Raw genomic sequence first — 23,557 nt, 5'->3', positions numbered from 1 at the left:
TCGGCTGGCAGCGGGAGCCATCGGGCGGGGTGGGCAGCAGAGGCGGGGTGTCGAAGACAGGGTGCGGGCGGACCCCGCGGCGGCTTTCCAAAAATCCCAGCCCCCAAATCCCAGGATTTTGGGGTGCGGGCACCCACGCGTGGGGGTGTGCTCGGGGCCGGGGTGCGCAGGGCTGCGGAAAGCCAGGCGCTGGGCTGGGCGCTGCCTGGAGTTCCTCTCCTTCCCCCGCTTTCCTTGTTTCAAACCTATCTATTCAACACCAACTTTATAATCAGCGACTGAATTGGCTTTCTAGAAACAAGGGAAGACGCTTTGGCACCGCTCGTTTTTATTTCCTTCTCAAAGGAGGTATTAAAATCGCGCTCGATTTCTTTGTAGTTAAGGCTTAAACTATCGAAGTAGTTCCCGAGTTGTCTGCGGTGATCCCGGACCACGTAGCTGCTCCTGAAGGATGCCGGGTGCTCGCAGGGTGAGGCGAGAAGAGCTGTAGGGACGGCCAGGCACCTGGTCAGTAGGTGAGCCTTGGCAGTGGCCGACGCCAGGTGTTTGTGAAGACAGGTATTGATAATCTGTCCACTGCATGGGCTTATTTTAAAGCCCCTCAGGTGGTGCTTGGTCTTTGACCAAAAAGATTTTATCACCCTAGATTCTGTTTTCTTCCATTTAAGCCTTTATTCAATCCTATCTTATTTTTCCAAAGCTTCTGAGGTCGTGGCTTTTATCTCATGGTAGCAGGTGTGAAGTTGTTTGATTGCAGCGTAAAAGTATTTTCTTTTATTTTCAGCCATACAGTTTCACTGTTACAGTGAAAAGGTTTGTATGTGTATACATCTTGCTGCATGAATCACAAAATAAGAAAGATTTGAGTTAAGAATAAGAAAGATTGGCTGTTTAAAAACTGTTCAATGCTGAATAAATATGGAGAGGATGTACCAACATACATTAGTTGGTGACTATTGTCAAGAAAATAAATGTTTTCCAGAAGCCTTTGCTCTTTACTAGAGGAACCTGGTGAGCAATCTGTACTGTTGTAGAAATGAAGTATTGCATTTTTTACATTTTCTGTTGGCACTTAGGAGGGACAGATTTATTGCCTGAGCACGGGGCGTGTTGGGCGTCTGTAGTTGCAAGCCCATTATTTACGCAGGAGTTCTGGCTCTTCGGCTCTCTTCTTCAGTGGGCCCTTCCTTCCTTTCACTTGGGTGATCCGTTTGATCTTGATAATCTCTCTGACTTGCTTTGTTTAATCCATCTTGTCTTTTTTTTTTTTCTTTTTTTCCACCCTCAGGCTCGGTAGCCCATGCACTAGTTACATGTGTTTATCTGGCTATGAACAGTAGCTCTTCAGACACTATCTTGAAATTTGATATTTCCGAAGGCTTTACAGGGAGATTTCAATGCAAGCTGTGGACATCTTGATTTACCTGTGGGGTGGATAGTACGTGAGCCATGACATGTTGCAGGTGTCTTGCAATGGAAAGGCAGTGGGTGTCCAGCACACGGGGCTTTTGTGGCTGAAGCCCACGTGTGGACGTAGGGGCACAAAGGGTTGTGGAAGCAGGTGGGTGCTTGAGGAGCGTGCTGTCCGGCAGCTCCTGCTGAGCACACGGACAGGGCAGGATCCCCTGGATCTGGGAGTCTGCATGCAATGGGGTACGGAGCAGAGCCGTGGTGCTGTGCAGTGGGTTGGTGTTGCAGCTGTGCAACGTTGAGAGCAAACGTGCAAGTCTTGTGCTGTTGGATTTGGCAGGTCAGTGGTTAGTGCAGCACAAGGTACAGGAAATGGTCTTTCCCTTGTAAAGAGATGCTCATCTCGTCCCCTTTCTGACCAGGATCCACAGCTCCTCTCTGCAGACAGGGTACGGTTTTGCTCATCAGCAGCTTCCTGGCAATACTTTCCTCGAGTGGAATACTATGCAACAGACTTTAATGTTTCTTGAGCCTAAGTTTAAAAAAATCCATAGTATTAAGTAAATAGTATTTAAGTTCTCATCTTTTATTATATTTGAAAAATAAATCAAGGGTCTAGGTTCCTCAGCATCTTGGCTCGTCTTTTTCTGCTACCCTGTTAACTTCAGTGGAAGTGTGCTGATTTACACCAGGTTGAAATACTAAGTCTAAATACTTATTTTAGTCAAAATCGTAGTCAATATGTCAAATATTAAGTGGTTCTGATTGTCCTAAACCCAGTAGCTCAATGACACGTCTTAAGTAAAGATTTCCAGGATCCAAACTTTATAAGGTATGCAGCCTTAGTTTTGATTAGGCTGAATTTTTAATTCAGACATCACAGCGTTTTTAAAATGTTTTTGGTGATTTTTGGTATCTGTGTCTGTCAATATAAGCTGCTTTTGTCAGCATTGCTTTTTTGCTGTTGTTTGCTTTCTGGTTATTCTTTTATGTGTGTAAAAGCTTGTACTGATTATTTCTTTTTGCCAGGACGTGCTACTACTTACTCCTTCTTTTGCTTTCCTCTTTTGCTTTCCTTTTTTTTTTTTTTTTTTTAATTTTGCTTGAAGATATTTAGTGTCAGCATTAATAAATGCTGTTTTGAAGAAATACCAGCACCAGAGGACTTCTTCATTTGATTCTGAGCTGTTCAGGGTTCCTCGCAAAATCTATAAACATTTGAAGGAATAACAACAAGCTTCTCTAAAACCTATAAAGCTATTTTCTAACTTCATAAATGTTAATGGAATTTAATGCAACTGGGAATAGTACATTACTCATTTGTATAACAGGAAGTCTTTTAATTGCTTCTATATAAAGGAGAAATTATTTTTAGAATCTGTTGTAGAAAATATATAAACTTCAGTGTATTTCTGAACAAGCCAGGAAACAAATTCTGCAATCTGAAGGAAGAGGAATATTTTTGATTCAGTCTTTGACATTAAAGTTTGTATACTGTGCGGAGCTGCAGTCAGTTTATTCTTTGTACATTTTTAATACTGCACTGTTCTCAGTTTTGTATGTGAGGGAGAAATTAGCAGTGCATAGTATTTACTTTTCTTCATCTTCGCGTATGTGGATCGTTATTTTGTTTCTGCTTTTGCCAAGTGATACCTGTTTCATTTTTGACTTCTTTAATCATGGCTTTCCATTTTTCAGTTTTAGTTTAGAACTGTGGAAGGGCTATCGTGGGGACAGTTGTCGTACAGTCTCTAAAGTTAAAGGCACTTTTGCAATTTACTTCTAGTAAGTTCAGCTTTCTGATGGCTTTTTGAGCTGCAATTGCATTTGATGCTGTGGGTGGATGCATCTTGTGGAATATATGTTGTGACAGTTGTCCCCTATAGAAACTTCACTTGGAGTTACAGTGTTAAGTGCTGGGAACGTAACTGTTGAGTGCATCATAATTTCTGAATATTTTATATGTTCTAACGGGGCAGTAAATGAGGCTTCAATGATAGTGGCATGAATTAGTCTTTCAGTTTGTATGTATTCTACAGAATGGGAGTGAGGCATCTTTTTTTTTTTTTTGTCTTATCCAAGATCATCTTTTGTTAAAATAGGAACTCATGGATATTTTTTCACCCTTGTTGCTATTTGTATTAAGCCCCCCTTGTTACTACGCTGTTAGTGGAAAATTAATGTTGGGAAATTCTTTTCTGACTCTAGAAGTAGTTTAAAGAGTAGAAAAGTGCAGGAGAGCCATACCTCCAAAAACCTACCAACCTGGCAATTATCAGGAATTCATGAACCAAAGCCCAAGAATTAGTTAGGGAGACTGCAAACACGATCTGAGGGGCTCTTTGTGATGAGGTAGGGATGTACGTTAGGCAGACAGCAAATTTCTTGTTGCGGTCCTGTATGAAACTATGATTTAATATTCTTTGTGTTTTCCCATCTTTCTGAGTAATGTCATTGCATGCGTATGTGGTTTGAAGAGAGCAGGATCTTGGGAGTCAAGAGCTGTCACATCTGTGGAAGGAGACTGCTGCATTAGGAGCATCTTCCGAGATTTAAATCACTTGGATATTTTCTTATAATCAGGAATCTGGCTTTTACTCTCATCAAAATACTTAAGTTGATCTCGAAACCAGAGTCACATAAAAGTACAACTTGTTTTCATGGGGAACGATGACAAGTAATGCTAAACAAGATCTGAAAAATATTTTTGCAAATCTGTGGTTTTAGATCAAAAACTTGATTCATGTTTTTATTCTGAATTGCCCGAATCAGCAAGACTGTGGGAAGTGATGCATAACTGGACAACATTGATTCATGTCCTACACGTTAGTTGCTCGGTCAGAAAGCCTGAAGCTTAATGTCAAATGTGTGGGTGAAGCAGTTAACCAGAGCAAAATAAATTGTTCTACTTATGCAGTGGTGAATAGGGGCATTATCTTGGGGAAAATCTGTTTCAGTGACTTACTGTACTGTACAATACTTGTTACTTGGGACTGAACCATGAATCCAAGCTATTAGGACCCAAGCTCAAGGTCAAACATTCACTCTCATTTCTGTTCTCTAATCTGCTTTTTGGAAATGCTTTTTAAAAAAATGCAAAAATCATATGGATATTGTTTTCTGGCAAAAATGTGAGAATATGTGAACGTTTTCTAAAGTTTCAGTGTTTTTTCACGTGATCGTCTCATTAAAGATACATAACAAGTATGCATCTCAGAAATTTTGAGTGAATAAACGTTATTTCCTTATCTGTAAAATGGGATCATAAGTTATTAAGAACTAGACAGCAATATGTGAATCTCCTTCTAGGAGCACTGAGCCTTGAGTTTATGGCTCTTGACTTTGTATTTTATGTATTTTAAGGCTTTGTATTAAAGCCTTCTGTGTGTCTTATCCAGTATGTTCCTCTGTCTCCTTCTCTTCCTCCTTCTTTTTGCAAGCTAAGATTCATCTGGAGTAAGAATCTGTTTTCAGGAGGGGACACTTTCCCTGTGACAAAAATATTTTACATGTGAGGCTGATCAGAATTACTAGAGTAAATGCGTATTTTGTAATAACATTTATAAAATCTCTAATAATTCTATGTGTATTATAATAACATGTATACATGTAAACCATACATAAATTTGCATCGCAGCTGAAGAGTTATGCAGGATGTGAGGATCTTCTCTGACTTAAAACCAGAAATCTTCATTAGGATGTTTCCACTGAATGTTATGCTCGATCTCCAATATTGGGAGAGAATAATTTGAAAGAATGTTGAAAGTGGAAATTTTGGAAACAAGATTACTTTTCCCAATGAAGTTAGTTACTTGATTTTAATCAAATTTAGGGCAAATTAAGAAATATTCTCCTAATATTAATATATTTCCATTTTGCTTGCGTGTGTGACATAGTTCATGGTCCTGAACCAGCAACAACAACCAGCAGTCTCTGTTTTGTGTGGCACAGAACAAAGAAGTCAGTCCTTACTGAAAGGTGGCACCAGCATTCCCTTTTAGCTCCTTTGGTGCTTGTGGTTGTTTTGGTACAACTGACTTCCAGGATGGAATCCAAAACCCAGGGTGATGCTTCTGTTTTACCCGTGTGCATTCAAGCTGTTGCCATCAGAAGAGACAGAAGCAAAGGCTTATTTAGCAGAAGTGAAATTCCCTAAGAGCATGCTCAGGAACCTATTCCGCTTCCTGCTTTCAATTACTTTTCATCCATACTCCCACTCATTCCATAAATATTTGTAGGTCTCAGCTTTCCCATCTGCACACTGAACATAGTGCTACTGAGCTTAATAATGTTTCTTAATGTTTGTGTTAATGTTTGTTTTGGATTGAGCAAGGCCTTCCACAGAATAGTGTTGCGATCTGGGGGGGGGGGGGTGTACTACTAGAAGGGTGAAAACTGACTGGATCACTGGGTTTAGAGGTAGTTTTTGTTGTACCCTCTTTGGGGGCTGGTTACAAGAGAAATGCACCAGTTGTCTGTTGTTGGATGTGTCTTTTTAGCATTATGCGTGACTTGAAAGGTGACCAGCCATTGTTTCTGAAGTTTGCAGGTGACACCAGACTGGGGGAAGAGGGGAGCAGCAGTGGATGTTCTTGAAATCAACAGGACCTGGGCAGGTGGGAAGGATGGGCTGACAGGGGCTGAGTGAAATTCAGCAAGGACAGGTGCAAGGTTGTGCACCTGGGGGGGAATTGCTCCTGAAGGGGGAAGGATTCCCTTTCACTCAGCACTTCTCAGACCAAACCTAGGATATTGTGTCCAATTTTGAGTCCCCACCTCACCCTGCCCACTACAAGATGTGGATAAATGGGAGGGAACTGGGCACCAGGCCGCCATGATGGCTGCAGGCCGTAGCACTGCCCTGTCAGGAGAGGCTGAGGGAGCTGCGCTTGTTCAGCCTGGAGAAGAGAGACTTTGTGGGGGCTTCACGGCAGCCTGCACCCACCGGCCGGTAGGTTATCAACACAGGAGAATCGGAAATGATCATAAACTGAAACGGGAGTAGTTCAAGCTAGGTATGAGAGCAGTATTTTTCTCTAGGAGGACAACCAAGCAGGGGAACAGGTTGCCTGGTGAGGTTGTGCTGTATCTGTCTTTGGAGATTTTCAGGATCCTGATAGATGAAGCAGCCTGGTCTCACCTGACAACTGACCTGGCTTTGAGCAGCAGGTTGGATGACCTGGCCATCTGAGGTACCTGCCAACCTGAATGAATCAGTGATTCTGGTTTGCCTTGTACTAATGTATCCTTAGAGTGAAATAAGAGTGCAAATATTGACATGTCTGTAGTGTTGTGTCATGGGTAGGAGTCCTCAGACAAACCTGCAAGTGGAATCCTTGTTGTCTTCTGCCTTTTGCCTTCAGATGATGTACTGGGCAGGAACTCTAGGTGAAGAAATGTTGGCTAAAAAAGGGGGGAAGAGAATACCAATCTTCAGCCATGTTCTTCGAGTGTCCCTGTAGATTGCTTCTTGTTCAGTGCTTGCTGCCGTGTTTTCTCTAGCTTTGAGCAGGATGTTGCTTGGTGTGAGAAAGGGTGGTAGAAAAAGAAATGAGGTGGCTTTCAGGCAAGTGGATTCCGTATGCGCTCTGAAAAATGTCGGATCTGTGGATCTGCTCTTGTTTGCATTGTAGCTGGTAAGAAAATTTCACCTGGCTTTAGCTGAGCCAGGCATTAGGCTTCCTATAAATAAATAAATATGTACACACAAAAGAAATTTACCTTCCTCCTCCTGGATTATTTTCTCTTCTTGCTTCTCTGCACCCCCAAAAGAGGCTATCCATCAAATTTCAGGAAGATTTACTGAGTGGGAGTTCTGTAGTTATAGGTTGAATAGGTTGAAACTCAATTGGGCGTAACGCAGCTGTATTGAGTAGGTGACAAGGGCACAAAAGTATTTTGGACATTCACGGGCTTTATCTTCACAGTTTGGTTGTTTTGTTTTAATTCAATTTTTAGGCTTGAACACTTCCCCAGAGAAGTTACTTTGCTGCTTGCCTACACTAAGCACTTTATGAATCACAGTCAGTCAATCTTTGAAATCAATCTCCTAGCTTCATCTTTTCTGGTTTTTATTAATTTTATTAATGCTCACTGGCTCATTCTTTCTGTACCATTAAGAATAAAGAATCTTGATGTCGCTGAAGATATAATGCACATTCCTTAAAGAAAATATAATTTTCGTAGTGATAATAATACAAGTTGTTCATTACTTGTATGCTGATGGCTGAAAACTGGTGGTCAATTGTTTATCCCACAGTTAGAGGAAATTATTGATGCACAGCCTCAGCTGAGATAATCCCAGCAATGTCACAAGAGGGGAAACTGAGTCAGAGAGGAATACAACTTTCTTCTGTAGCCTTTGGACAAGTACAAAGGTGCCTTTGTTTTCTTTGCTGAAATTGCTGTTGGCAGTGGAATCAGAACTTCAGTTTTATGGATGTCAGGCTGCTGGTCTGTGTTATAGAGGTGTTGCTGCTCCTGAGATTGTAAGGGCTGAGGTGGGACATTGCAGGTTCCCATCTCCTTCCATAGTGGCTTTTGCGGTCAAAGGTGGGCACTCCTGGTGGGAAATTTGAAATAAGCATTGAGAGCTGGCCTTGGAGACACACTCGGACAATTTTGTTTTCATACGTTTCTGGTTTGAGTTCCATTCCAGATCTGACTGCTTTCACTGCATATTTTTTCTCTCCATGAGAAACATCACCCCAAAAAATCTGATTTTAATGTGGTACTTTAAATATATTTATATTTTCTTAAGTATCAATTTACCAAGTACATCATGATATCTAAATTTTGAAGTGTATTGTGGTGTATTAAGGCATATGATTCTTTTTCTTCCAAAATACTTGCATTTAACGTGGCTATTGATTTTTAAAGATAGTCAAATTTACAGAGTTACTAGCAAAACTTCTGGAAAAAGAGCATGCTGCACTGCTACAAATTTTGTTAATAGCACTAGTTAGGCTGCTCTTAGGTTCAGAATATTTTCTTTGTGTAGATCTGGTTGAACCATTCCAAGTGGAGGATTAAACTGGGAACTTAGAAGTTAGAAATTAGAAGTTAGAAAACTCCCTTCCCTCTTTCATTCTGTAAATATGAACATTACCTGTTGCGCATAACGGTTTGAGAGGAGAGGACCAGGTGAGAATACGAGAAAGCAGAGAGTTTTTTGGCCAGGAAGGGTCGCCTGCCTTTGTGAAAGGATGTGCCTTGACCTTGTACCCTGTATCTGTTGTACGTTGGGGCACACAGGGGAAATGTGCAGAAAGAGATGAAAAGGAGGCAGTCAGTAGAGCACCACCATGGTCCACAGCACCCACTGCTACCTCTTAACCTGCACCTGAAGGAAAAAAGGTGATGGGCGCTGAGTCAGGTGAACTGTTTGGGCAGCTGGAAGCCAGTGGGAAATCTTAACTTTTGGGCTAGGTAACTTCAAGAGATTCTTTCTATCCCTGTGTTTCTGTGATTTCGGTGAAGCCTGGAAGGAAGCGGTTTGAGTAATTGAGTAATTAGTGGTAATACCGTGCCTGAGAAATCAATTTTAAATGGAAAAAAAAGCAAAAGCTCTGTATTTTGGTACTTTGTCATACCCAGTATTTCAGGCCAATTGTTCAGCTATTCAGGTACATAATTTTGTAACGTGATAAGCGTGAATATAATAGTTCATGTGTTTCATGTTTGTTATGCTATTTTTTCTATCTGCAATTAAAAAAAAATACCTTTGGAACAAATTTTTGGTATTCTGTGGTTTAAAAGCACACAGTTCAGTTTCTTGAATGATTTTATGTTAAACTGACATAACATCTACTCAATGCTTATGATTTTCCTCTGAAATGTTTGGTTTGGGTCACCCAGTATGAGTAAGGGACTGGCAAACTGGAGCTAGTCCAGTCAGGGCTGCTGCCCTGGTTGGAGCATTGGGCCAGGTCAGGAGAGGCTGCAGGAACAGAGTTTGTTTAGCTGTAAGAGGAAAGGGTAGAATCCTCTTAAGGCAGATAGAATCTGCTCCCAAAAGAAGGGGTTGTTGTGAAGAAGATGCAGCCGGATTTCATTCAGAGGTGCACAGCGAGGGGATGAGAGCTGATGGCCACAAGCTGCTGCAAGGGTAATTCCAGCTGGATGTGGTGGAGAAGTTCTTGCTGATGTGTCTGGGGAAGCACAGGAGCAGGTGGTGAAATCTCCACCTTCGGGGGCTTTCAAAACTTGCCTGAACGAGAAAGAACCTGATCTAACTTTGAAGTTAGACCTCTCTTGAGTGTATGAGAGAACATTCAGCGGTCCCTTCCAATTTAATTCGTTCTTTGATTTCTGTGATTGTCCTTAAATAAGTATCTACACAGTTTGAAACTTCTGTTGGTGGTAATGGTCACTGGAATCAATGAGGAAAAAATACAGGAGCTTACAAATGCCAAACAGGTTGTGTACTCCTAGCCAAGTTTTGCCAAATTGCCTGGCTTAATCTTGATCTAAATCCCTTTGATTTGAGTTAGCTCCTCTGTCTCTCAGCAGAAGAGTGAAAAAGTTTTGCGTATGGTGGTGTTGGAAGGCGTTCCATGAATGCTGGCATGGTTATATCTGGCACATGAAATGGCAATTATTTTACTTCTATGGAGGGTATTACTGGAATTCACAATGCACAAGCTCCCTTTGCTGCTAGAACGTTTTTCTCTGTATCTAAAAAATAGATAAAAATCTGTGGAACTTGGAGATGAATTAATGCAACATATAAGCCAACCCATAAGGCAGAGAAAGTCTGTCTGTCTTCTTGTGAATAACTGCCGTGTTCGTATGGGAGAAAGCAGGTCAGTGGTTAGGGCTCGGACACTGGGTCTGTGACCTTCGTCTACACAGTTCTTGGGTAATGTGAAGCGTGTCGCTGAGCTGGATCAAAACAGAAGGCAAATTGAAAGCTTCCATAGCTCAGTTCTGTATGCCAGTTCTTAGGATTTGCTTGTGAGGAAGACGGTTATTTTCAAAATCGTTGCTGAAGTAAGTTCCGCGTGTTTGAAAACTAACAAACAACCTGTTTAAATATATATTAAAAAAATAAAAATGGAGGGCCTTTTAGCTCTCCTTCTAAACATGCATTTGGCAGAGGAGTTGAGACAAACTTCCAGAGGTTTACCATTTGTTGCACGTTTCAGATTTGAAAACCTATGTTCCGGTGATGATTCAACTTTAAAAGAATAAAGAAAATGGAAGAATAAAGAAAAAAAGCTTTCTCTTCAAACTATTATTTCCCTTTTTTTGCCTGTCAGTTTTGGTGTGGCAAAATGCATTCCAGACATTTGTAAGTAGGAACACGCCTTTGAGCTCTACAGATACAACTGATAAGGAGAGAGGCTTTAGAGGGGACGCTGTGTAGCGAAGGCGTGTCGTGGAGCATTTTGTGTGTTACAGACAGATGCGTGTGTGTGTGTATGAATCCTTCCTGAGCCCTGGCTCTGAAGTTACTTGTTCTTGTCCTGGACTCGACTACCTTGTAAGGTTGGATCCTATTTTGAGGCACTTCCTTTCATCCACTGCCAACTTCTCTGCAGGTGGCAAATGAGTTGACCTCCACATCCTGATTCATTTAGCTGATTGTTTCTCTGCTGTTCCTGAATTTCGCCATCTCCTTCAACTTACCCTTTCCATACCTTGGCTGTAGAGGCTTTCTAAGGGCTTTGAGCTATTTTGCTCGTCAGTGGCGAGGTTGAAATGAAGTGGCTCAAAAAGAGTTTTTTAAGATAGTCCTCTCCTCTCCTAACGTAGAACTTAGGATTTCTGATTCCCAAATGGAGAAAGGGATCATCAAAACTTCTGAGCTTCCTAGAATTCCTTTCCTCCCATTAAGATTTTGAAGCAGAATATGTGCCACAAACAGACGCTGAAATAACATGTTTTAATAATCTGTTTGCAATTGTCACAGTGGGACCTGCAGAATATTAAACAGTTTGAAAACTTCATCTTTATTCAGCTGGCTTATTGAGATCATTACATGAACTGGCTCCAATACTGAGGACTATGTACATAAAAATTTGGACTAGATGTTTTCTGAAGCAAGAGGCCAAGCACATTTCCTCTCTTCCATAATGGAATTAGCTAATAGGTTTGAGCTTGGCCAAATTGAAAAGGAGTGTCTGTATATTGGAAAATCATGTTCATCTAAAAAACATTCTCCCTTTATTTTTGCAGGGTTTTTCAGTCTGCTGAAGGTGCAGTGGATACACTAGGATGGACACAGAAGAATTCCCTCCCCCACCTCCAGAAGGTAACGGAAATAATTTTTATTGTGGAAGTACTTTCCTAGTAACAATGTGGTTATATTTTAAAAAGTATTTTTACCTCCCCAGTGCTCCCTCCCCCTCTATCACCCTGGGGCTTACTCCTGCAGGTATTTAACTGTGCCCCCAGTGAAACGTATGTGCCTGCCATCTACCCTGATGTATTCTTGGAGGTTGCTCACTGGTGTTGTAAGAGGTAGAAACAGGGACAGAATTGGTCTTTACAGTTCAAATCTGTAAATAAACGTTTTCTAAGGCAGCTTAGGCTGGACCATATCATCACACCTTCACCTTGTTCTTCGTTGGCTATGAGCCCTCCAGCACGTGCTGCCCTGTAGAGAACAAACAAGCAAAGACTGCAGCATGGACAGGATATTTGGGTCAGTGTCTTAAATGCCTGGACAGATTTGGAGTCTGAATTGGGAGGATGGAGGGGGGTGAACTGTTCTCTGTTAGGGCATGTGCTGCTTCCACAGGGCCTGCTTAATCAGGACGATGTCTGCTGAGGGCTGTGGACGAAGGACCTTCGGATGCTGCAGTTCTCTAGCCCCAGATCTTCAGTTCTGTGCTCAGCCAATACGTGTCCCCACGGGAAGCAGAGGGGAAGCGTGCGTGGCTAAATCTCTCTGTGGTCAGAGCACATGAACTTAGGAAATATTATTGTGTATGCTGGGCTGTGGAGCCCTTTCTGTAAAGTTAGCCCTTGGTGCTACTTGGCTGCTGTGTGCTGGCAGCCATATGGTTGCTAGTTCAGCCCAGGTTTCAGAGGGCACAAAGGCTGGATTTACAAAACACTGTATCATTGTCTTATCCGTTTTTGCTTGCTCTAAGAGAATATTGCCTATAGCTGTTTTTCACCTCGTTTGATTTCCTGTAAACACACCTTTGAATGTCGTTTGGTATTAATGTATTTTAAGTCTTGAAAGGATTTGGCTTTTAATAGTTGGGTGCTGGGAGCCTTCTTAGGAGAAGTATTGTATATGCTTGTCTTTACCTTGCTCTTCCCAAACCATTAATTCATGGAGACATGGATTATGTAGACCTGTGGCTGAACCCAGTACAGCTGTTCTTATTTTGGTAAAGTTGCCAATACAGTTTGTATAGATAGTGACTTTCTGCAGTCTTCCCATGAATTTCTGCTCTGTCTGTCATATTGACATTGGACTTGCATGCTCAATGAGCGATAACATGTATATGAATTCATATGGTAATGTATATTATAAAGTATATGCTAGCACATGTATATTAATAATACACGTATAGGTCACTTTAAATAAAATGTCCAATAAGCATATTATTGTTTATTCACAGACTAACTCATACCATAGCTATATGAACCTTTTTAAGTATGAAAGAGGGTTTATCTTGGTTCTCCTCAGTCATAACTCTTTAGGAATTTTGGAATAAACATCCTAGGTCAAAATTGCTTTCCCACTAGCTTGGACGCTGCCACGGGCAGAGGTCTGTTACTAGATACTACCTAGGAAACTGGGAATGTGAGAGAAGCAGAGAATTGTGAAATCAGCTTTTAATGGGTTAGCTTTTTGAACAAAGTTGTTGATAGTTTTATTTATGCTCCAAGATACCACTGAGATTATTGCTGGCAAAATGCTTTTCCTGTCCTTGTACTAATCCATTGTGGTCAGGACTCTGAATTTAACTCTGTTTTGTTTAGTGACAGTTACTGTGAAGTTGTCTTTTATCAGATAATCTATCTCCAAAGAAATGTAGTGCTGTGGAGAAGGAGTCATCTGTAAGGAATCAGTATTTCCACTCGAGCAGGAGCTGCCATTGTTCGAAGACATCTAATAATTGTGGCAACAGCCCTAACTTCGTACAGATTGTCAGTACGTGGGGCACTCTGACAAAAATTCAGGGCTACATAGTTCAATATGATTCCAGAATTCAGCTGCAAAGCTCTTCATGACATGTAGAACTATGTATATCATGTGCTTATTTTCAGACATGTTTCTCCTTAATATGCTGGCATTGGGCTTATTAACATAAATTGAGATTCTGCTCAAGGTACTGTTCTGCCTGATCTTGCATCAGTGGATGCTTTCCCTGTCATTTGAAAAAGCTTCGTCCAAAATTATCAGAATTAGAATTATTTTTTTTTAACTTTACCAATGCAAATTCTTTTTAAAAAGCATATTTATAAAGGGTATATCAGTGAACGCAAATTTTAATTGCACTAAAATACACTTTAATTCACTTTTTAGGTAATTCTTATAACCCGTTTTGCAGGTGGGAAGCAGGTGAGAATTTTAGGGCCAAGTACAACTGCAAATTCACCTACCTGGATCTAAAGAATAAAAGGTATAGAACTGGTTTATAATGGTCGAGGTTTTTTTCTTGGTGTGCATATACACTGCCCACCCATGGGGTCTGCTCAGAGGTGCTGAGCAGAATGTGGGCGGATGGGTGGGATATTGTGGTTCGTAGTGAGGATGAGGTTTCCATGGTGTGCTATGTCCAAGATACTCTGCAACATCTTTTAGCTTTATCTTTTTAGCTGTTGCATAACTAAAGTCCTGAACTGTGGCAACAGATCGAATAGTTTGCTATCTTCTTTCCAGAAGTTGAAAGTGATGTGGATTCTTTTCTACTTATAGTGTATACCCTATACTATAAATCTCCTTTTCTTTCTTATCTAATAGGTTTCCTGTGTTTTTGGGCAAGTAACTTCCACAAACTTATTTGTATCAATCCTTGTGGATAAAAAGGGGTAAGATAATGGTAAACCTTCATCTTCGCAATAGGGATGTTGTAAGAATGTGTGTGAAAGCTACACAATTAAATTCATGTTAAATAATGTCTTCTCTTTTGCAATAATCATCTGAATCTCTACCTCATTTGAGAAATGTGAGTTCAGGTGCAGTAAAGGTCAGTAATAGAGCTTCTTCTGCCATTTCTTGAAAGGAAAAACCTACGTATGATAGGAAAATATGACCACAAAAAAAGGGAATTTAACCTTTATTTATTTCATTTATTATGCTTATGCAACATAGCTGCTTATAGCTGTTTGGACATTCCATTCATGCATGGTTAATTAGGCAGTGACAAGTTTGTGCTAGTTAATTCCTTTACCCCAGAGCAAATTCAAGTACTGAAGAACTTTAGGAAAAAAAAATCCTTATGTTCCTTCCTCCAGAATGTTTTTAAAAAGTAATTCTTTTAGCTATGATTAAAAATTCCCTGCTATTTTTCTTCGTACATGTTCTGAATGAATGTATGTGTTAGTAGCTGGGGAGCAGTTGGAGGGGAGTAGATGCAAAGGCTTCCTTGGCTAAGAGAATAACCTGGAAGCTATTTCAAAATTGATGCTTGAGATGATAGTACTAGCTTGCGTTCACTTCTTCAATGCCTATATGCACAGGAATTTCCCTGGCTATTTTGTGAAATAAAACAGAAATATTTTTCTTCTTTAAAATCTGAACCAAAACAAATTTTATCATGGCTGTAAGTTACAAGTATGTTTTTAATTGATTGCTGTATTGGTGTGCAGTTAACCAAACCTGTCCCTACAACAAGGATATGCTGTGGGCTGCAGAGTCTGCAGCTAGGAATTAAAGCGCTTGTAATTCTCAGAATCGGGAACCACGTAGTGTTTCTCCTGTTGAGAAGTCATCTTCATGCTGAGCGGCGACTTGAGGTTGGATATTGAATGCTAGAGTGGTGTTCGCTTATGGCAGTCTGTGCTTATGCTATTATTTTGGGAGGAGATAAGGTCTCTGTCTGTTTATTTCTTTACTTGAAAAGCATCTTGGGATCTTGCAAAGTGAAAGCCTTATCCTTTAAGTGTTTGAGTCTTTATCAGACCTGTTTCACAAGGGAAGGCATCTCTGTTAGCCCCAGGGGATGGACACCTGAGAAGCTTTTTGCCTAAGGGAAGTGGGGCAGGGTAGGTACTCTGTGTCTGACAGGCTCCTGGTTTTGCACTTTGTTCTCTGCATGTGTCCCTTCTTCTTTGTTCCCATATTCTTCACATTCACGTGACATGGTCTCATGTGATTTCTGTGTGAAAACTATTGGAAAGTATTGGGTGTATTTCGTGAGTATGCTTGTCAGTAATTCATCCCAGTCATCCTAAACTAAGTCGCCTTTTGCAACAGTTTTAAGACCTATGCTCTGTTCTGTAATTAATTGAGTCTTTCAAGGTAGGTATATGTATAGTGATGAGGCTTGGAGCATGGCTCCATTGCAGTACAGTTCTGGAGTCAGGAGCAGATGGTATATTTTGCTTTGTATTTATAGGAGATTAAAATTATTTATGTTAGAATGAAATAGTAGAATTTCAGTATTCAATACAAGGACATCACGAGAATGAATTTCTTGGAATCACAGAATGTCTTGGGTTGGAAGGGACCTTAAAGACCACCCAATTCCACCCCCCCTGCCATGGGCAGGGACACCTCCCACCAGACCAGGCTGCCCAAAGCCCCATCCAGCCTGGCCTTGAACACCTCCAGGGATGGGGCATCCACAACTTCTCTGGGCAGCCTGTGGCAGTGCCTCACCACCCTCTGAAGAATGAAGAATTTCTCCCTTTTATCTAATCTAAATCTACCCTCTTTTAGTTTAAAGACATTACTGTGTGTCCTATCACTGCACTCCCCGACAAAGAGTCCCTCCCCAGCTTTCCTGTAGGCCCCCTTTAGGTACTGGAAGGCCGCTATAAGGTCTCCCTGGAGTCTTCTTTTCTCCAGGCTGAACAACCCCAACTCCCTCAGCCTGTCTTTGTAAGAGGGGTGCTCCAGCCCTTTGCACATTTTTGTGACCGTTCTCTGGACTCATTCTAAAACATCCACTTTTGGGCAGCAAGCGCACATTGCCGGCTCATGTTGAGCTGCTTGTCAACCAACACCCCCGGATCCTTCTCAGGGCCGCTCTCAATCCATTCTCCACCCAGCCTGTGTTTGTGCTTGGGATTGCCCAGGCCCAGATGCAGGACCTTGCACTTGGCCTTGCTGAACTTGAGGTTCGCACAGGCCCACCTGTCAGGCCTGCCCAGGTCCCTCAGGATGGCATCCCTTCCCTCTAGCGTGTCAACCGCATCACACAGCTGGGTGTTATTGGCAAACTTGCTGAGGGTGCACTCATCCCACTCTCTGAGATGTTGAACAGCGCCGATCCCAATACCGACCCCCTGAGCAACACAACTTGTTACTGATCTCCTCCTGGACATTGAGCCATTGACTGCAACTCTTTGGGTGCAACCATCCAGCCAATTCCTTGTGCACCAAGTGGTCCACCCATCAAATCCATGTCTCTGTAATGTGGAGACAAAGATACGGGGGACAGTGTCAAATGCTTTGCGCAAGTCCAGGTAGATGATGTCAGTTGCTCTTCTGCTATCCACCAATGCTGTAAGCCCGTCGTGGAAGGCCACCAGGTTTGTCAGGCAGAACATGGCCCTTAGTGAAGTCGTGTTGGCTGTCATGAATCACCTCCTTATTTTTCATGTGCAAATTTCCATGTGCAAAACTCAGTTGTGTAGCCTTCATATTAATGACAAACACTTCTTACCTGAGAGACAGTTGTCTCTAGCTCTACTTCATTTGGGAAACATGAGGTGCTATTAAAGCTGGGTGTGTGTTCTCTTACCGCCTTTACTGACCTACACTGCTGTCTCCAATGCTTTGAGTAAAGCCAGGTGAGAAATTTTGTTCTGTTCTGCCAAAGATTGTGGATTGAAGTGTTCTTCAGTGGGTTGAAATAGAGACATTTCCATGTGTCTTTTAAGCTGAAAAAAAAGATATGCTTTCACAACTGGTGTCTAGGAGATTTTATACAACTTTATATGTAAACCATCAGCTCTCTAGGGCTGCAAGTGGGATATTTCTTTATTCCCATTACGGCAAGATATAAAGCGAGGAGGCCAAGGGCTTAAATCTGGATATCCTGTATGTGATCAAGTGCTGTGATTGTGTCTTCCTGCTTTTTTTTTTTGTTTGTTTGTTTGTTTTCCTGCCAGTGCTGGAACACTAAAATAGTCGTCATTCCTCTGTCCCCGACAAGGAAGTCTGCCTCAAATCTCAGTGCACTCTCCAGTAAGACAGAAGTAGAAATAACTGTACTTTCATGAAAGTTCCCATTGAGGTGACTGCATATTGCAAGGAAAAAAAAAATTAGAAGAACCCTTGAATAAGGATTAAGGAGCAGCTGAGTAGCTGCAGTGTTGTACTGTAGAGATAACTGTATTTCTCTGCTAGAAGAACTTTTCATTCTGTGAAATATTTATTTATATATTTATATATAAAATCATTTAGATAATTCAATTAACTTTTGTCCTGTTTAGTGAAGGATTTCATAGTTTATTTAGGTTTTAGCTGTTTTAACAAGCTGATTTTGTGACTGACACAGAAATCAGAGGCAGTTAAACTGGGGCTTTTGTCAAGAAAATCACTTGTCTATTTTACGGTTTAGTTTATGGAAGCAAAGAACAGTGGGGAAAATGTGCTTGTATTTCAGACGAGAGTAGGACAAAAAGATGTTACTTAGCATGATTGGGGGATTGAAGTAAGAACATTGTTTAAATTAAACAGCAGCTATAAAGGGAGTTGGTCTTAGGCTAAATGGCATTGTTTGTTAGATATCTATTTTCAGCATGCAGACAGTTACAAATGATGGTAAAAGGGGAGCCAAGATTTCAGGAGAATGAGAACAGAATATGAATTGTAGTTATGAATGGTCCCTTGTTTTTGAAGCCAGCAATAGCTTGCTGGTGTCTGACATCCCATTTGTAATAGAACAATTTATTTGTTTCTAAAGATCACGTTGCTCTCAGTAAATAAATGAAAATGCACTGGTTAAGGTAAGGATCAATTATTTCGTGTGACAGTTCAGACAAGCTGTGTAACAAAGAGTAACAAGAATATTTCCATTGCAGAAATGCAGTTACAGTGTCACATGTCCCTCCTAATTACGTGTTTTTCTTCAAGCCAAACATGGTTGAGAGTTGGGGAAAAAATGAAAAGAAATAGATTAATTAAACCTGTTACTGTTTTTATTATATACAAAGAAAACAAAATTTAAGATGTAATTACGTTTTTTTAGAAGTAATGCTGTAATTTTTTTGCTGGATGTTTATGATTTGTTAGATGAAGTGTGATTCACTGTCATGGAACTGAGAGGTTAACTTTGTCATTTTGATCATATTTAGTGCTTTATTTCTGAGTAATAACTTATAGGGTGTATTTTTTTTTTCCTATTAATTCAGCTGGTTTGTAATACGACTTCACATCTGGACTTAACTTGCTCAGCTGTGTGTAGGGAGAAGGCCCAGATATCCTGATTGAAAAGGACAGTTGATGAAGAGATAAGGGGGTTCTAGGGGATGCCAACAAAACTTTATTTTTTTTCCTGGGGTAATTAATATGCTTTCTGTAAAAGATGAAGAAGCAGACTGTAACGGAATTAGGGGTATCTTGCAAGGGGTAATTGTGGAAGCCAAGTTCTAAAATTTTAATTTCAAACAGTGAGCCAGCATACAAGTAAAGTTATGAATTATTTTTTCTTTGCCTCTTTTGCCTTTTTGGGATTTGTATCTAGTGCTAACTGGCCAGGATAAATTGCGGCCAAATAACTGAGGGATTTTTGTTTGGCTTGGTTTAGTTCCATGTCACAGATCCCAGTAAATATTCACTAACCATGCCTTATACTGCTGCAATGATTCCATCTGTAGAGTTTATGTAGAGATATTAGCTTTTTTCATACATTGTTAGAATTCTTTTATCTTGTGTATGAGAGCCAGTAAAAAGTTGTTTGCGTTATGATATGTTAGATAAAGTGTTTGAATTATTGAATGAAACATTTATTAGGTGCTGCTTACTTTCTCTGCAGAGAGGAACTGAAACTATGCCTAGAAAATGTACTTAATGAATATTCGGGGGAAAAAGCCCTACAACCCTCCATACAGTTTCTTCTTGGAGAAGAAAATGAGACCTTGTCATGGTTGCACGAAATACAGAAGATGATTTAGGCAGCTAAAGAACGGTCTTTGCAGGAATACATCCCGTTGTTAAACAGTCTGTTCTTGCTCAGTAACTGATTTGGTGAAACCATGAAAGTTCCTGAAAAGTATTCTTAAGCTCGCACAGGTTTTGCCAGGGACTGGAGGAAGGATCTTTGTGCTGCTGGGCCATGGAGATGCACATATTGAGAGGTGGCTTTCCCTAACTGTGTGTGGCTGTCGTAGGGAGAGACAAAGGGAATTCAGGTGCTGACACTCGAAGTTCTCCTGGGAGCATTGAATTGGTTCAGTGAAAGTGCCCAGAGGGTCTTTGCGGTCTCTGGTATTTCAGAGTATGGTGGAAGAAAAATTAACTTTGGCTGGAAGTGTTCTTACATACCTGATCATCTGTTTCGGTGACCCTCTCATGTTTGCATATGAAGAATGTTTGCCAGCTAAGTGCTTAAGATGACTCTTCATGTTGGAAGGAATCCCTTCGTGATTTCCCAAGTGGACTGGCTGCAGCAATGAAGCACGAGGTTTGATTATGTCAGCTGTCTGTGGCCAGTTCTGGGGCCAAGGCAGAGCTTTCTTTCCCTTCCATAGCTGATGAAATGAGGTGATGAGGAGGACTCTGATGCCAATGGACTGTAAGATCCCAAGGAAACACCATCATTGCCCAGCTCAAACCTTAATATATACTGAGGTGATAGAGTTTCTGGTGGAAGCTGTGTTAAAAGGATATTGTGAAACAGAATTTTGGAGAGTTTGGTTAGTGAATGTGGATGGTAAGAATTGCTGTTTTTTCATGAGTTTCCTTGAATTCTACAGGTGTGCTTTTTGACTTACAGCAGAACCTTCATATGTCAGGGCAAAGAAGAGCTCCAAAGACACATTGAAACAATACTTAATGGCAATGCTATAAAATTCGAGCTTGGCAGGCTGTAGCAATCACCATGCCCACCTCAGTGAGCTGTGGTAGCCAGGATTTGGGAGCAGCTGGACTCCTGCTGACCGTGCCTGGGGGAGTTCCCCTACTGAGCCTGTAAACCAAAGCCAGAGGTCAGATGATTCATACCCATGGCAGCCTGAAATAAAGCTTGAAATCAGGCAGGCAATACTGCTGATCCTTATTGTTAAAATAACAAGGTAGAAAAGAGCTTAAAAACGGGGGATTAAAACTCTGCATTAATGTTGACTGCTTATTCCCCGTTAGTTTCTGGGATAATGAATTTACCATTACTTCAGTGTGTGTATTAAACTTTGTTTACATGTCAGTTTATCTTTTTAGTGCTCTGTAGGCTGGGGGAAGAGAGAACAACAGGAATTAGCTGAGAAGCCAGCTAAAACCCAACATATTTCCAGTGCTTTTCTTTAGTTTACAACACACAACCGTTCTGTCCTAGCACATACGTTTTTCTGTAGTACCAGATGATAGTTTCTGTGAAAGATGTGTTTCTAAAGTCTTTCTTTGTTTAGAGTACACTGACAAGAAGATACAGGTTGCCTGCACTGCTTTGAGAGCGGTGTTAGGTGGAATTATCTTTGGGGAAAAGTAACCCGTTGCAATGTGTTCAAAAGGACAAATCGATCCCCAAAGCAGCATGCAGCTTCTGGACCACACCTCGGCCATTACCACGGAAGGAAGGAGGCTAAGTGTGTGAACGCTTCCAAGGAAGGTCAAGGTTTTTAGGTGTTAAAAGCTCTGCTTTTGGGAGTGACTGCAAATGTTTCCGTTTTGACATTGCTGGATAAAGGGTTGTTCAGCCCTGGCCTAATGATCCAGAGTACAGATTTCCTTTTGCCTACATCACGTGAAGGCATGGTGCTAACAAAGTAGGAGAAAGAGATCTAATCTGAAGTTGAAAGCAAATCCCGTGCTACTTCATATCCAAAACGTGTCAGCCTGGTGGAAGGATGTTGCTAAACATGGTCCAAGACTTAAGGTACTTCAGCTTCTGCGTTGGGTGGGTTCCAGCTCTTTTTAGTATGATATACAGTTTATGTACCTGAACTGTATGTTTTCTTTCTGTGGAAGTGGGATCTCATGGTCCACCTGCTTTTGGCCCCTAGGATAAGTGACACTTTCTGCCTTGTAGGACTCCCGAGTCATTTCAGTTCAAACTATTATTAGATGACGCAGCAGCTTCAGAAAGCTAATTAGAGTTAAACAGGCTGTATTAGAGAAAGGCATATTCCTTAAACAATTAAACAAGAATTGCTTCAATGTAAAAGTAATCGTTTGGAAAACTAGATATAATAGATGAAAAAAGTGGAGAAGTAAAGGACAAGCCAGATTACGCTTTCTTGTGGAGATATTAAAAAAATGGTTATTTTCCCACAAATATATCAACTGTGTGGTCAAAAAGAGTTTTCCTAGAAAATCTTAATTTGTCTTTCTTTCTTCACATGACACTTGCATCCTGTGGTTAGCTAGCATGCTCTTTCCCTCCTCTTCCAGAGCTGGATGCTTCATTTTTCCCAGTGACTTGTCCTTCTGCTGTTTGATTTCCGTTTTATGAACGCTCACTGTTTTTTCCATGCATAGGCTGTGCTTTTGGCAGCATATTGCAGGGCGAGTTCAGCAATTCATATAAACGGCAGCCTTGGCTGTGCTCAGTTACACGTATCACTAGCAACAGCCGTGTCATGCTGCATGTGTAGTTCCTGTGTGTTGATGTCTCTTCCTCGTGTTAGATGAGGTGGTGTTTACATGGATTCAGTCCCAGTGACCACAGCAGTGTGATGTGGTGGAACCCCTTCGGTACCAATGGAAAGTCAGTAGCATTTAACACTGATGGATGCTTTTCAGTGTAGATAGGGATTTATCATGTATTCATGCAGACTTCAAAATATTGCCCGTCCATACTGTCCTAGCAGCCCCTCATTTTAAGGACTTCCCTCTCTGTACATCAGGGACGTTTCTTGGTGAAATGTTAATGGCAGAATCTGCAAATACACTTCTGAGGTGGGAAAAATGGCCCTTCCAGGGACCAGGGTTCGGCTCCTGGCAGCGGCACTCAATACCAGTGGTTATCAGTGCGCAGAGTATGAAGGCAGTTAAACAGTCACGAAATGCTGGTTTTATGTAGCAGCCTTTGTAAATCACAGAATCACAGTATTGTAGGGGTTGGAAGGGACCTCAAGAGACCATCGGGTCCAACCCCCCTGCCAAAGCAGGTTCCCTAGAGCAGGCTGCACAGGTAGGCGTCCAGATGGGCCTTGAATATCTCCAGAGAAGGAGACTCCACAGCCTCCCTGGGCAGCCTGTCCCAGTGCTCCGTCACCCTCACCGTGAAGAAGTTCTTTTGCATGTTGGTGCGGAACTTCCTGTGCTATATCTTGTGGCCATTGCCCCTTGTCCTGTCAAAATATAAATATAGTGTAGCCAGCATTGAAACACATCTTGTAGAGTCAGGCAGAACAGGTCTGCTTGTGTTGCTGTCAGTACTCTCTGGACAGCCTAGTTCATAGTTTTTGTTTTAGCCCATTGGTTTTTGCAACTCTTAATTTTTAGCTAACTTCAAGCTTAATTTTTAGCATTGTGAGCAGTATGTGTAAATCTTTCCGAACATCTGCTGCTGTTGGTAGCAGCCTCTTTCTTAAGCTTGAACAGGCAGATTTATCGTTCTTTTGACTTGAGTTTGAAGTTTGCGTTTTATCCAGAAGAGTAATTTCTGTTGTACATGCTTGACAGTGTAATTAGTATGTAATTTGTATATTTATGAAATACCAAAGAGGGGTTTTTACTTATTTCTTTGTTGTTTATTTGAAGGGAGAGCCTCTTCATTTGTGTGGTTTTGCTTTTGTTTCCACCACTGGAAACGCTCCTTGTTCTGAATGCGTACTGTTGGTTTTGTTATTTTTTTCGTGACTGTTTTCTGTAGAGACCTTTAATGCTCACGTTGTGGTCATGCTTTGGATG

The 23,557-nt window shown here is 41.2% G+C and overlaps 1 protein-coding gene across 9 annotated transcripts in view; it reads left to right on the top strand.

The window, feature by feature from the left end:
- The window catches only part of ARHGEF10 (Rho guanine nucleotide exchange factor 10), a 121,176-nt gene that overhangs the window by 387 nt on the left and 97,232 nt on the right, over window positions 1-23,557 (top strand). For 4 of the 9 annotated variants that reach the window (XM_080587746.1, XM_080587748.1, XM_080587747.1 and 1 more), the window contains exon 2: window positions 11,590-11,665. In XM_080587746.1, coding sequence (XP_080443872.1) covers window positions 11,629-11,665 — 37 coding nt within the window. In that variant the 5' untranslated portion in view covers window positions 11,590-11,628. Of the gene's footprint in view, window positions 1-13; window positions 349-378; window positions 516-11,589; window positions 11,666-13,903; window positions 13,998-14,338; window positions 14,407-23,557 lie in introns of those variants that run through there. The other 5 variants (XM_080587749.1, XM_080587743.1, XM_080587744.1 and 2 more) reach the window with 5 other exon arrangements.

Source organism: Anser brachyrhynchus (assembly GCF_964034855.1).
Source record: "Anser brachyrhynchus genome assembly, chromosome: 3".
NCBI classification, from domain to species: domain Eukaryota; kingdom Metazoa; phylum Chordata; class Aves; order Anseriformes; family Anatidae; genus Anser; species Anser brachyrhynchus.
The sequence above is the reverse complement of the archived record's forward strand: the minus strand, read 5'-3'. Positions and strand labels throughout refer to the sequence as shown.